Raw genomic sequence first — 13,216 nt, forward strand, 5'->3', positions numbered from 1 at the left:
TTTAAATACACTATCAATTTCAGTAAATACTTTAATTACTAACAAAATTGGATATTTTAAATATTGTCAATACATTTTAATTATTTATCATTAATTATTTGTTGGTTACTGTCAACACCGCTACAAGTATTTAATTTCAAATTATTACTGTCTTCAAAGGGATGTGATATGAGGGGCTCGATGGCCTTAGAGCAACCGTTTTTGCTTACTGGGCAGAACATCATGAGTTTAAGCTCAAGCCCCTCAAGATTCTTTGATCACTTTTTTTGTCTATCCATCCATAATTGCAAGGTGCAGCAATGATTGTAACTGAACTCTATTTAATTAAACGACACTTCAGTATGTTAGACGTTAGAAACAGATTTTCAAGACACACAAGGGAATCCAAATACTTTGGGTAACCTGGCAATCCAAATACTTTGGAATCACACAATGGTGTAATATTTTAAGTGTCTAAAATAGTTGAGGTTCAAAATTTTAGTAAGCAGCATTTGTAAAGCAAAAATTTCATTGTTCCAGTGGTAGTAGTAGTAATTTTACTTCATCGATGACAATCACCTTTAATGGTCATTAAACCATGACAATATGCTCTTTTACTGCGTAGCAACTTAAATTTATTGTCCTGCTCGTGCCTAGAATGAGCTTCCAACAGAAGTTTCTTTTAGAATATTCTTATAGAAGCTTTTTCTTTAGAATATTCTGTTATTCTAGTTGCAGATAAATTTCTGAGATTTAAAATAAGTTCCGATATTCCAAACTAAGAAAAAATGTAATCATATAGGGGAAATGCAGGTAATGTCGGCCTAAGTGTCCCTAATTTGGGCCCATACATAAATTCAGCAATCAACTTAATTTTCAATAGCAACCAAAATATTCATTAGTAACGTCCCAATAACGCGTTCATCTAGATAAAATTGATAAATAGCAGACTTTTAGCGATGGGCCCAAATTAGGGAATGTAGGCCGACATTACCTACATTTCCCCTATTGCTTGGAGTCGCCTATGATTATGGAGTCGCCTATGATGCTTGGAGTCGCCTATGATTATAATCCTACAGTGTTATTCATTATATTTTTAGCCTACGATTTTTGCATGATGATTTTTTTGCGAATTACTGCGGAAAGTAATGACGGGTACGATGGTTTAATCCCATGCCAATCCGTGAAATATTTATACCTTTGATAAATTGCTATTATAACGTTTACCAAAGGTATATTATAACGTATCCTCCCTACTAACGAATTCCACCCTTTCCGTGACAAGAGGGGCTTAGAGTTCCTTGTATCTCTCTCCAGTAGGTATCCAACTAACAATCCTTCATATTCTCACCAGTTGAAAGAATGTTAGCAGGTCAATTCTCTTCATTGGAGGTTTTATCGTTTTCATCTAAGAAGCAGTGATTAATCCCAAATTGCTGTCCATGAGGTATCGGATAGACGCCTACACAGGCATGGCAAATCATTTACATTCATTTCGTGCATTCATTTACATTCATTTGCCTCTAACTTTTTCCATCAACAGAATTCCGTTAAATGATGTATGAAACATTTGTAGGTTTTGATATTAACTACAACTTTTGTCAAAAACTCAAATCTGTATCTCTTATGCATGACGAAGCGGGCAGAACTTGATACTATTTTTCAGTGAATGTAATTAACATTCACTGAAAAACATAGGTAAGTTCTGTTCGCCCCAGTTCATCATGCATAAGATATACAGATTTGAGTTACTGAATAATATTAAAACCTACAAAAGCTTGATACATCATTTCATGGAATTCTGTTGATGAAAAAAGTTAGAGGCAAATGAATGTAATTGAATGCACGAAATGAATGTAAATGATTTGCCATGCCTGCGCTTACATAACTACACAGTTCGAAAAAGTAGTGTAAATTTCTGTTCAGTATGATGCACATAAATGGAGCGTCACATATCATATAAGTTTACATTATATACCATGTAAAGTTCTGAGACATTTCATGCAATGTAGAAAATATTGTATACAAAAGTCCATTCTTTTACTTTAGGTCAAGTGCTCGACACATACCCACAAGTTTATATATATGCCTGTAGAGATGCGCGAATCTCTTGACCTCAAGTAAAAGGTTAATAATCTTTGGCAAAAAGTCGATTTGTGATCTTCAAAAAAGTTGTTCTGCATAGTATGTTCGATCTATGTCTCAGGTATGGGCAATATTGAGTAATGTGTGAATTTTAGACAATGTAATGAATAGTTTCCCATGCAAACTTTAATCCAGATCAAATCAATTTCGTTTAAATTTGGCACTGTTGTTGGGGACCTCAATACAAATCGAAGCAGTGGAGCAGCAGGGGGTTGTAAAGTTAATCTACCCTAACGTACAGTGAACCCTTCTTGACTGAATGGACTGCGTCGATGGAATCCACGTCACTGCGACTTATTCTTGATGATGATGATGAAGTATTAAACGATGAAGTCACTTTCTAAGCATACAATCCAATGTTTGATGCAATCAACTCGTACTGTCTGAGATTACTGCTTCTTTCCGTAGCAACGATAAAAAATTCGATTATCAAGCAAATCAATCTATGATTGCAATTTTAAATTACTTGAAACGCATCCTCCAGTTATTATCTGCGGCACAGATTATGACTAGATGCGGGACTTTTCCGAAACGATAATCGAAAAACAAAACTTTCCGCGGAACAAGTTCCGTCCGCAACCAGTATTATCGGAACTCGGAACGCTATGACTTTCACTGAAGCAGCCAGCAACTACTGTTGCTGAAAGAGATCTTCATTATAAGTCTTTGCAGTATAGAGCTCACTGCCAATATTGTCTGCTGGGCGCATAAAGAAGCCGCCGATCGATCGAACCTCACAGCGGCACGAACCTTTATTAAATTAGTTTCCGATTGGATCAATTTCGTCGGTACCTCTATTTGGGTCGACATGGGAACACGACTACCGGATCGCTAAGCAGATTCTTCTTGTTTTTTTCTCGCCGGGAAATACTGTGCACCAATTTGTCCAATATTTTCCCTGATGAGTGCACAGAGCATATTCAAAGAAAAACTTCCACAGGGCGATTATCGATTATAGATTGTTTTCATTTACCTTAATTAACACCAGCAACAACATCAGCGTCGACGTACCTATTGGCGATTGCCAAACCATCATCAAAGGGCAGAAGGCGGTAGCAGGAGATCGTAATAACGCACTCTATCTCGCACTCATACGATCACGAATATGGTGGCTTAAGGTACAGCCGTACTGGCATCCGATATCGCACGAAACGATATAATTTTAGGTGGTATGAGATAGACACTAGTACTAATTGAATAAATATCGTCCGATATCGGATGCCAGTGCGGCCGTACCTTTATAGGCATTAAAAGCAGAAGATCACGGTCATAGTGGTAAATAATGCCCGAAGGGTAGTAACCTTGAAATGGTTCCGCTTGTGGGCCAACATAACAGTAACTGCACTGGAGCAGTGTTCATTCGGAAATCGGCATAATTCATACCCATTATGATTGAACAAATGAATAAGCATGAATGATCATTGATTTCCTTTGCACAGCACTATCACTTGTACACCCACTCGATTTTTATTTTCAGGTGAGGTACTTATTGATCGCTCGGTTCCTACCCATTCCACACTGCAGCGGCAAATGAATTTGCATGAAATTACCGATACTAATCGGATCGGCTAATGACGATATGAGAAAACCTCAACGCGATCACACAGCTCAATGACCTTGGAATTGTTGGGTGTGAACTAATGATGAGTAGGGAGCTAGAAAACAAAATACCCTTTAGAAGCTCTTAGTCGCGCGGATGGAACCGTCCCGTAAGATACTTCGTCGCGGATGATGGATTGATGGAAAGCATGAAATTGTTTGGAGGCACACAAAGAAAAAGAAATCCAATTGATGACATAGGATCAATTTCTCACTTTAGGAGAGACGGGCAGGCGTGACAACTATGTCTAGCATGCGATAAGTTATGCTTTCGCGTGTGTGCATGTTTACCGATCACAAACGTCCAATGTGCATTTAGTCTTATTATGTACAAATATACGGATAAACTACCCACGATCGGCCCGGTCCAGTCATTGTTGGTGAGGGCTATCTACGTACATATTTAAGTGCGAAACAACCGTGAACCGTGTTTGGGAAATTGTAAACAAATGGTAGCAAATTTTCATCAAATTTGATCGACGTGTGAAAGTTTGTTGCGTGCTTCGCCAGTAGACTGCTGTTGCGGGTTCACCGGGTAGTAATGAGGTGAAGATTGGTTGAATTTTGCATGTTTTAATTGGGTGTGAAACATGAAAAATGGCAGAGCTCACATGATTGCTTTATTTGATATGATCAATATTTTGGAATTTCATAAGCAGCTGTTCAATTTAAAACGATTACCCTTTACCGTTTGACGTATGAAATTCCATTTAATTTTATTGTAAGTAGAATTTCAGACAAGCTTTTTGAGCACATTCATCGTGGGCCAGAAAGCCAATCGTTTAAAAGAACCCAAGAGTTCCAAAGGCAACCTCTGATGATTTTTGATATGTGTTCTTCACGCAAAATTTGAATTATTATTGTTGGCAGGAAAATTTTGAAAAAAATAAAGCTTTTTTTCGAATTGGATTTTTATGTTTTTACTGGGTGTTACCAAGGCTATGCAATATTGACTTCCCTAGCAAAGCATCTACGTCGTGACAGAGTTTGGAGCTGACTACCGTTCTACACCGAATGCCAGATCTGGACGTTTTTTTATTCAACATAATATGCACATTGCTTTCTTTGAACGGTGGTATTTGTACTTCTAACGAACCATAATTTAATGCAACAAAAATAGTACAAGACACTGAAGAAGTCTGCACATTGTAGACGAAATACGCGTATATGTCAAGGATAAGCAATTACGGTAGTGGAAATTACTAATCCTTCTCTCTTTCTTTATACAGGTATTCCACTACCCAAGTAACAATTTGGGTTTTATGAGGGTTCTGTAGACCGTGTTTTAGATTTGTAGAACGTTTTAAAACCTCGATAAAACTTGCAATGTTACTTGGGTACCCCAGTAGGAACGAATATCTCGATACCTTAAATTGGTATGGATTAGTCTGACATAAGTGGTAAAATACCAAAAAATAATATCAAAATAAACGTCCCCACAATACCATGTCAATACCAAATTATGCATAAGAAATACCAAAATGAAACCACACAGGTATTTTTTTGGTATCCAAATATCAACTTTTGTTATTTACAAAGTATTTTGCATGCAATTTTTTGGTTTTATTCTTTGGTATTTTACCTCTTATGTCATGCTGATCAATACCAAATGTTTGTATCAGGTCAGAACTAAGTATTCATTAGTTATTTTCTACTGCTCGGGTGTAGACGCCCACCTTTATCAGGAACAAAATATTTCTAGGTGCTGCACAAAAAATGAAAAAAATGTAACTGTGCAAAAATGGCGTTTGATGAACATGTACATCATCATAAAATTCACGTAGGCATAGTAGGCATTAATAATTAACTATCAAAAGTGTTCGGATTACAACAAAATTATTGCATTATTGCCAAATATAACTCTAGCTACATCCAAGTTTTTTTTTTTTTTTTTTTTTTTTTTTAAATTCTTTATTAAAGAGATTTTTAGCCTTAGGCTAGTTCATCTCTAACATCCAAAAGTTGATTTCATCAAAAATGTTTGAGTACAACCCTTTTCACTTAAAGAAGAAATAATGTTTCATTGCCTTTTTTTTCCGGAGGAACCTTGTACGAGAACCTTACATGCCAATGCTAGCAGGGATGGCATCGGTCTTTCAAGCATCGTTCTTTCTTTGTATTATAGAAAGCTAGCGTTTAGTCCAATTGTCTTTTTTGTTAATCTATCTTAAAATAGACAAATTAAGCTAGTATTCTCCCAATAAATCTTCAAGATTTAGCACAAATTGTCCGAAACTTTTTGTGCTACGATTTTTGTAAACTTTTAAGTGTCAAAGTTTTCAATGTTACAAAAATTTGCATTTTTCGTAAGATTTTTGTTTTAAATAGGGGAAATGCAGAAAATGTCGGCCTAAGTGTCCCTAATTTGGGCCCATACATAAATTCAGCAATCGACTAAGTTTTCAATAGCAACCAAAAATATCCATTAGTAACGTCCCAATAACGCGTTCATCTAGATAAAATTGAAAAATAGCAGATTTTTAGCGATGGGCCCACAAATCGGAAAATATTGAGCCTATTTTTTGCTATTTGGCATGGAACTGCTCGTGTTTAATTTCCAAGGAATTAAAAATATCTCAAAATGACAAAATGACTTGCGATCATCGAGTCGAACGATAACGCTATGTCAGAAATGCAAAGCAATGGTGATATAATCTTCTTTCCTTTTTATCATGAAAAATTGCCCTTGAACGTCATGAAGGATTTCAGGACTTTTGGACGTAGATGTGGCCACAAACTTGGTGTTTTTCGCAGTACAGTTCGGAATATACGCATTCGGGAGGTTTTCTTCAAGTAGCAGGCTATTAAGTAACCGAATTGGACCGTAAAACAAAACATTACGGCCAAAACGTGGGCCCGAAAGCTGTTTGATCAGGTGCTGACCAAATTCAACGGATGGACGATGAAACGCATCTCAAATTAGTCTTCAAACAGCTTCCGGGACAGAAGTTTAATTTTGACAGCGGTCGCGGAGATGTTTCTAAGACATATAAATTTGTTCATTAGGTTCCACCAGGGCCCCGTCAAGTTTTGGCCAGATTTGGCGAGTTGCCACTACAGTAAGGATGCGCAACAGTGGTATCGCGATAATGAAGTAGACGTTATTGAGAAAGGGATGAACCCCCCAGTGTGCCCGGATTTCCGCCTAATCGAAATGTATTGGAGTATCATCAAAGCTAAACTGATGGAAAAATGGCTCAGGATGCTATTTCAATGGCCAGATACTGGAAAAAGCAGCCGGTGAGATTGACCAGCAGCTTGTGCAGAAGTAAATGGCACGTATTAAGCCCAAAGTTCGAATTTTCATTCGAGAGGAATAAAAACCGCAAAACCCATATTGTATATTTAAACTAAAATAAATACATAACATTTTCTTCTAATAACGTTTTATTCTAAACCAAACCAAACAGTACCGATTCTAAATTGTCAGGGGTTTAGTAGCAAACGTTTTGTCTTTATCGCTGCTAATTTGAATTGACATCTGATTTATACGAACTTTGATTTTTTGAATAAACTAATGGAAATCATCCCAAAATATTATTTCTATAATTAATTGCCTTTTGCAGGGATTCAACTGAAAAATAAATAAATTTAATATCTGTAACCATGAAAGAAAGTTTATCAAACAAAATCTTCATCAAATAACTATTGAGCACTACTGTAGAAAACCCAACTAAGATTTTTGGTTTTATCAATGAGCAATATTTTTACTAACGAATTGATTATTTCTTTAATAAACGTATAAATATGAATATAATAAGAATATCATAAACCTTGAATGAAGAATCATTAAAACATGATTATATGTTTTGTCACAACCAAAAGATTCACGTACCCTTATTCTTACGATCGCAGAATGTTATTGTTACACACTTAAAAATAACTATTTTTACACGAGACATAATCCACCATTGACGTAAATTATGGAACGTAAACAAACATGTCATGTAAAATTAAGTGTTCCTAAACCGAAACATACGCAACTCGACGAAAAGTACGATTAATTGAATTTATTTTCTCGTTTCTTTCAACTGATTCTTGTGTCATTTGGGCCTCTTGCATGTGTCGGTCTCAGGGCACCGAAATTTACATGACTTTTTGGTAGTGTGTAGTTATCAAATTCTGAGTAAGAAAAACCTATGATCACAGAGCTTATGACACTGTGAGAGAAGTTTAGTTATCAAAGGAAAGGGAATTCTTGAATGAGAAATGTCGTTCGTGCAATAATGTTGTTTTAAGATTGCTTAGTTTTATCTGTTCGTATATCTATGAAACTTTAACTAAATTAAAACATAATCCAGAGTAAAATAGCAAAATAATCCAATCAACACGTAACGATTCGATTAAACGGCATAAATGAACCTTTATTGAATCGCTTTACATTTTTTATTAATGGAAACGTTGCGTACAACAACTCATTAAAACAAACGATCACTAATTCCACACAGAAGCAAACAATGATCCGTCTAAATCAGTCCTCCTCTCTGAAGCAATTTTGAATTAACAACTCGATCCTCATATACGTTTGGCCTAATAATAAAACGGTTTGCGTGTAACACTTTCCTGGCGTTGAGTTTTGAAGTAGATAGCATGATTTGATTTCATAACTCAATCATCATTAGCTGCCAGCCAGTACTACAAAGCACAGATGAAAGTATTGACTATCTTTTTACTTTCATTTAACCATAGAAGGTACCAAAGAAAATAATAACGCTGCATCGTTTCACCCCCATTTTGCACGACGTTGCGCCCGTCTGCTTATTGCTCTCCTACGTTATTAATTTAAACATTTCAATTATCCATCCTATGTGTGCGCGCTTATCCTCCTGCCGTACTTACGAGTCTTCTGCACGCTCGTTTCACAAGTCGAAGAAAAAAACTATTGGATAACTTTGATTAACATTTTTAGCGATCCGCTTTCATGTTCACTTTTTGGAAACTTTAGGACTACACATTCAACTGAACATGGTTTTTCTATACTTGACTGAAGCAAGTTCAAAAAATATCTTCCGCCGCCGCCGCCGCCACTTCAATTGAAGAAAAGAAATAAAATGAAACAAAAACTTACCGAAATCTTGCGCCGGCGACTCTTCACCGGAAGCTTCCGGTACACGCATCAGCATTAATAGCAAAAGCGCCGAGCTAATTACCACCAGAAGGTGCATTCTTGCCGATGCCCACCGGTTTAGAATCCAGCTGCTGGAGAACATATTGCCGTTGTTTTCAATATATGCTTTTCACACTTCTCACTCCGGCGACTGCTTATGGCCGATGTAAAGATCAATATGAAAACGAAAATTTTTCTCCTTTAAACACGAATACCAACCGAAATGAACAAATTAATTCAATTTCAGACTTGATTCTTCCTTCCAGCGCAAGCTTTTTGAACTAGTTCAGCATGATCATTATCATAATTTTCCTCGCTCATAGGAAGCGGATATTAAATCAGAACGCGATATGCTCATAACTCACTACAACGGCAGCTAATTATTTAATCTAAGCCTTTTCCGTTCGCTCCGCATCCAGCTGCAGGTATTCCGCTATCTTCCCGGTAGACAGAGACTTCAACAGGCGAGAGGTCACTAAGCGACGAACCTCACTAATTAATCTTTCACTGCGTGACACCAAAGTCCCTTAATTTGTCCTCGTACACCTCAGCAGTGTACCAGCACAGTAGCCATTCTGGTTAATCCCGCTATTCTACAGCACACTCACTACTCCCACAGCATCATGATCAATGACCAGCAGACAGAGTGTCTTGTTCTTCTTACTCGCACTGGGGTCCCTCAAGGGATAAACCGAACACGTACAACCAAACAACAACAAGAGGTCCCGTCAATCCGGAGGGTCGTTCAAAGAGAAGACACACGGAAAGCAAATTATTCTATCACGTTGCTTGCTTGCTTCTGCACGAGTCGGCAACCATACTGGAACTGAACTCTAGACGTTCAAACTGTGAACACGTTCAGCAAGTAGATACCTCTCTTCGCACGCTCTCGCTCTAGAGGGGTTCGTTGTGGAGGATCATACCGCATCGCAGTGGCGCATAAGCGATCATATTGCAGCTCGTGCAAAGTCGAACCAAGAGAAGAGAGGGTTAGGAAAACTCTGAAAATAAGGAAAAGCACAAAGAACCACATTCAGATGGATGACTGCGGGCTGGAAGTCACGGATGGGGCGGAGATGAGAATAACAAATCAGCTGCGATGTATGGAACGCTTTATTGGTCAACGCCTGGTCGTATGGGATCCACTGATAGAAACCCGTGAACGAACGGTTCCTTTAATCGATAGGGGGGTCTTATGTGGCAGTTAGGAAGTTATTGTTGATGAATAATTTACTGCAAAGCAATACAGTAAAACATGGTTCTTTTAATTGACAAAATTACGCTCCTATCCTTAAATCTGATTTATTGAGTATTGAACTACACCTATTATTATTATTATTATTATTATTATTATCTCTATTTAGGAGATTTAAAAACTACACCTATACTTATTGGATTGTACCTTTAAAACTAGTAGTCCATAATGTTTCAGTTTTAAATAATTTATTTAATTAGATTACAAAAAATATTTAGTTGATGTCTTATTATTTTCTGTGATGTAATGCATGTAATGTAATTTAAAAATAGTGATTCGACGATTTAATTAACTGTAATTTATTATCTACCGAATGAATATTTAACCCCATAAAATATGTAAACAAAACGTCCGATTACAGTAAGTTTTATTTCATTTTCATTTTCATTTTCAAGCACAGAAGGGGGTCATAGGGCCAAGTCACCAGCGAAAAATCGCTGTCCATACTACACCAGGGTAGAGGTATAGATTTGGCATCACAGAATAATAACCACAGGGGTCAAATGAATCCTGTTTACGATACCGGATAGTAAGGAAAGCTGTTGAACATAGGGGATAGTCAGAGTAACAGCAATAATAGTGAAAGTTAGGAAAATAAGCAGGTAGAGATGGTTGATTTGCAATGGCTATCGACTCTGTTATATGGCCTACCGTATCAGATTCAAATTTAATGTCGTTTAATATTGCGCTTATTACTTTTATCTTTATTCTAAGCAATCTCCTTTCATACTTGTTTGTTTTAAAGTGAACTGGATGAAATTATGTTAAAGTTAACTATGCTTTCAATTGTCAACAGTTTAGTTTCAACTGAATTAGTTGGCGACTCAATTTGATGTTATTTTCCATTTTTAATTAGTTGGAAGTATATTTACTTACGTAATCGATTCGTTGAGTGATTGATGATTTACTTACATTTTATACGAATTATGTAGTTTTACGTAAAACCCTGCACTTGTGAATGTAATCTGAAATTTAACGTGTTTCAAGTTGTTTTTTAATTTGATCTATACACTGGAGTCGCTTTTTACGCGGTTTTTTTTTACACGGTTTTTTTTACGCGGTTTTTTTTACGCGGTTTTTTTACGCGGATTTCGGAATTTACGCGGTTTTTTTTACGCGGATTCCGGAATTTACGCGGTTTTTTTTACGCGGATTTTGGTTTTTTTTTTACGCGAATATCAGAATTTACGCGGTTTATCATTATACACTAGAGTCGCTTTTTACGCGGTTTTTTTACACGGTCTTTTTTTATGCGGTTTTTTTTACGCGGATTTCGGAATTTACGCGGTTTTTTACGCGGATTCCGGAATTTACGCGGTTTTTTTTACGCGGATTTTGGTTTTTTTTTACGCGGATATCAGAATTTACGCGGTTTATCATTATACACTAGAGTCGCTTTTTACGCGGTTTTTTTACACGGTCTTTTTTTACGCGGTTTTTTTACGCGGATTTCGGAATTTACGCGGTTTTTTTTACGCGGATTCCGAAATTTACGCGGTTTTTTTTTTTTTTTTTTCTTTTAACGCGGGACGTATCACCCGCGTAAAAAGCGACTCCAGTGTATTTAATATATATTAGTTCGTCCCAGGTGACACCTTCAAGTGACTAAAATGCTTCATTTTGAAGTTAGTTTCCTAGCTGATTTTAAATTATATAGGGTATATGCTCCAACTACGCTCACACGTTTCCACTATGTCGTCCCACAAAATTACGTATGGTTATGTCACAATAGAAGCGCACCACAGTGGAAATTTCGAGCCATATTTCAAACATTTCTCCCAAATCAAAATGAAGCACATATAAGATTAGTTGCAATACCATGTACAAAAATGGTGTTTAACATTGTTCCCTGAGTAATACCTCAATGAAAACAACAACGAAAGCCTTTCACGCAAGTAGAAAGAGCACTGATGGGCACCTTCTGAAATACTTCAATAGTATAATTCCGCTGCAAACCCAAACAATCCATCTGCGTAAAAAAATAAGAGTGATTTGCGGCAAAACCCGCCAGTATCGCACCCAACGTCAGTGCCTATACGTAAGCGTACCACAACGCGGCTTTCAAACAAAGGAGTAACAAGTGTGATACTATCACTTCAGGCTAGAACTTTGGTTCTCTTATGCAATGGTTCATCAGAGAGGGGAAGCTCAGTAATCCTCATCGCATGCTCATGACGCTATTCTGTCACGGGATGAGCCAACGATGCCGGACCTAAGCCAACCGTCTCCAACGCTCCACTATGAAGCATAAGATTAGGCCCGCCCACCAACGTCCAGGTTAAAAAAACTAGCCAAGGGGAGGGTCCGATTACAGTAAGTTTTATGATAAATAAAACCTTAGCGCTGTACGAATATACGAATAAAACAAACTACTAAAAATGTAAGCCCCAGTGCAGTTCAACACAATATCTAAGGGTGGGAATTATTTTATTAATAGAAATATTTCAAATGCTACACACTTAGAAAAATTAATGTAAATTTAGGTGCTCTGAGACTGACATATACGACCGTCAATTTTGACATAAAACTGAGTCATATTAGACGCGAAATTCAGCTCAATCAAACGTACTTTTCTTCAAGTACCGAACATTTTTTTTTACGTCTCATCCTTTACGTCGAAGATGGATTCCGTCACGTGTAAAATTAGGTATTTCTAAGTATGTAGTAAATAAATCCAATATAAGCAGTTTTTAATGTGAAAAACTAATGGGTTTTATAAAATCTAGAGGTATCAGTACTAAAAAGGAAACCACTGTATTAATCTTTGACCCCAAGATAATTATCAAACTCTATTCGTAAAAAAATATATATGCATGGTTTTCAAGGAACACAGCAAAAAAATAATTTTGATATCACATCAAAGTGGATGCACTACAATCATGTCGAAAATTTCATGTAATTTTTATGACCACATAAATAAACAAATGCAGTAAAAGCAGCGTAATGTCAGTTCATGTATTGTATGAATGATAATTTTGTCCTTTTAAGCAAGTAATATTACACCATATTTTCGACATGATTGTAGTGCATCCACTTTGACGTGATATCAAAATTATTTTTTTGCTGTGAATGCCATTATCAGATATTTAACAAAATGCGATAAATGCACTTGTGTCATACTTAACAAGAGT

At 36.7% G+C, this 13,216-nt stretch overlaps 1 protein-coding gene across 2 annotated transcripts in view; it reads right to left on the reverse strand.

Moving 5' to 3' along the window:
* The window catches only part of LOC135713987 (uncharacterized), a 70,023-nt gene extending 61,032 nt beyond the window's left edge, over window positions 1-8,991 (reverse strand). For both annotated transcript variants that reach the window (XM_065237239.1, XM_065237238.1), the window contains exon 1: window positions 8,792-8,991. In XM_065237239.1, coding sequence (XP_065093311.1) covers window positions 8,792-8,933 — 142 coding nt within the window. In that variant the 5' untranslated portion in view covers window positions 8,934-8,991. The remainder of the gene's footprint in view (window positions 1-8,791) is intronic.
* Window positions 8,992-13,216: the final 4,225 nt, after the last annotated feature.

Source organism: Ochlerotatus camptorhynchus, unplaced genomic scaffold (assembly GCF_037179485.1).
Source record: "Ochlerotatus camptorhynchus isolate MF236.1 unplaced genomic scaffold, CSIRO-AGI_Acam_v1.1 ptg000598l, whole genome shotgun sequence".
In the NCBI taxonomy this organism is placed as follows: Eukaryota; Metazoa; Arthropoda; class Insecta; order Diptera; family Culicidae; genus Ochlerotatus; species Ochlerotatus camptorhynchus.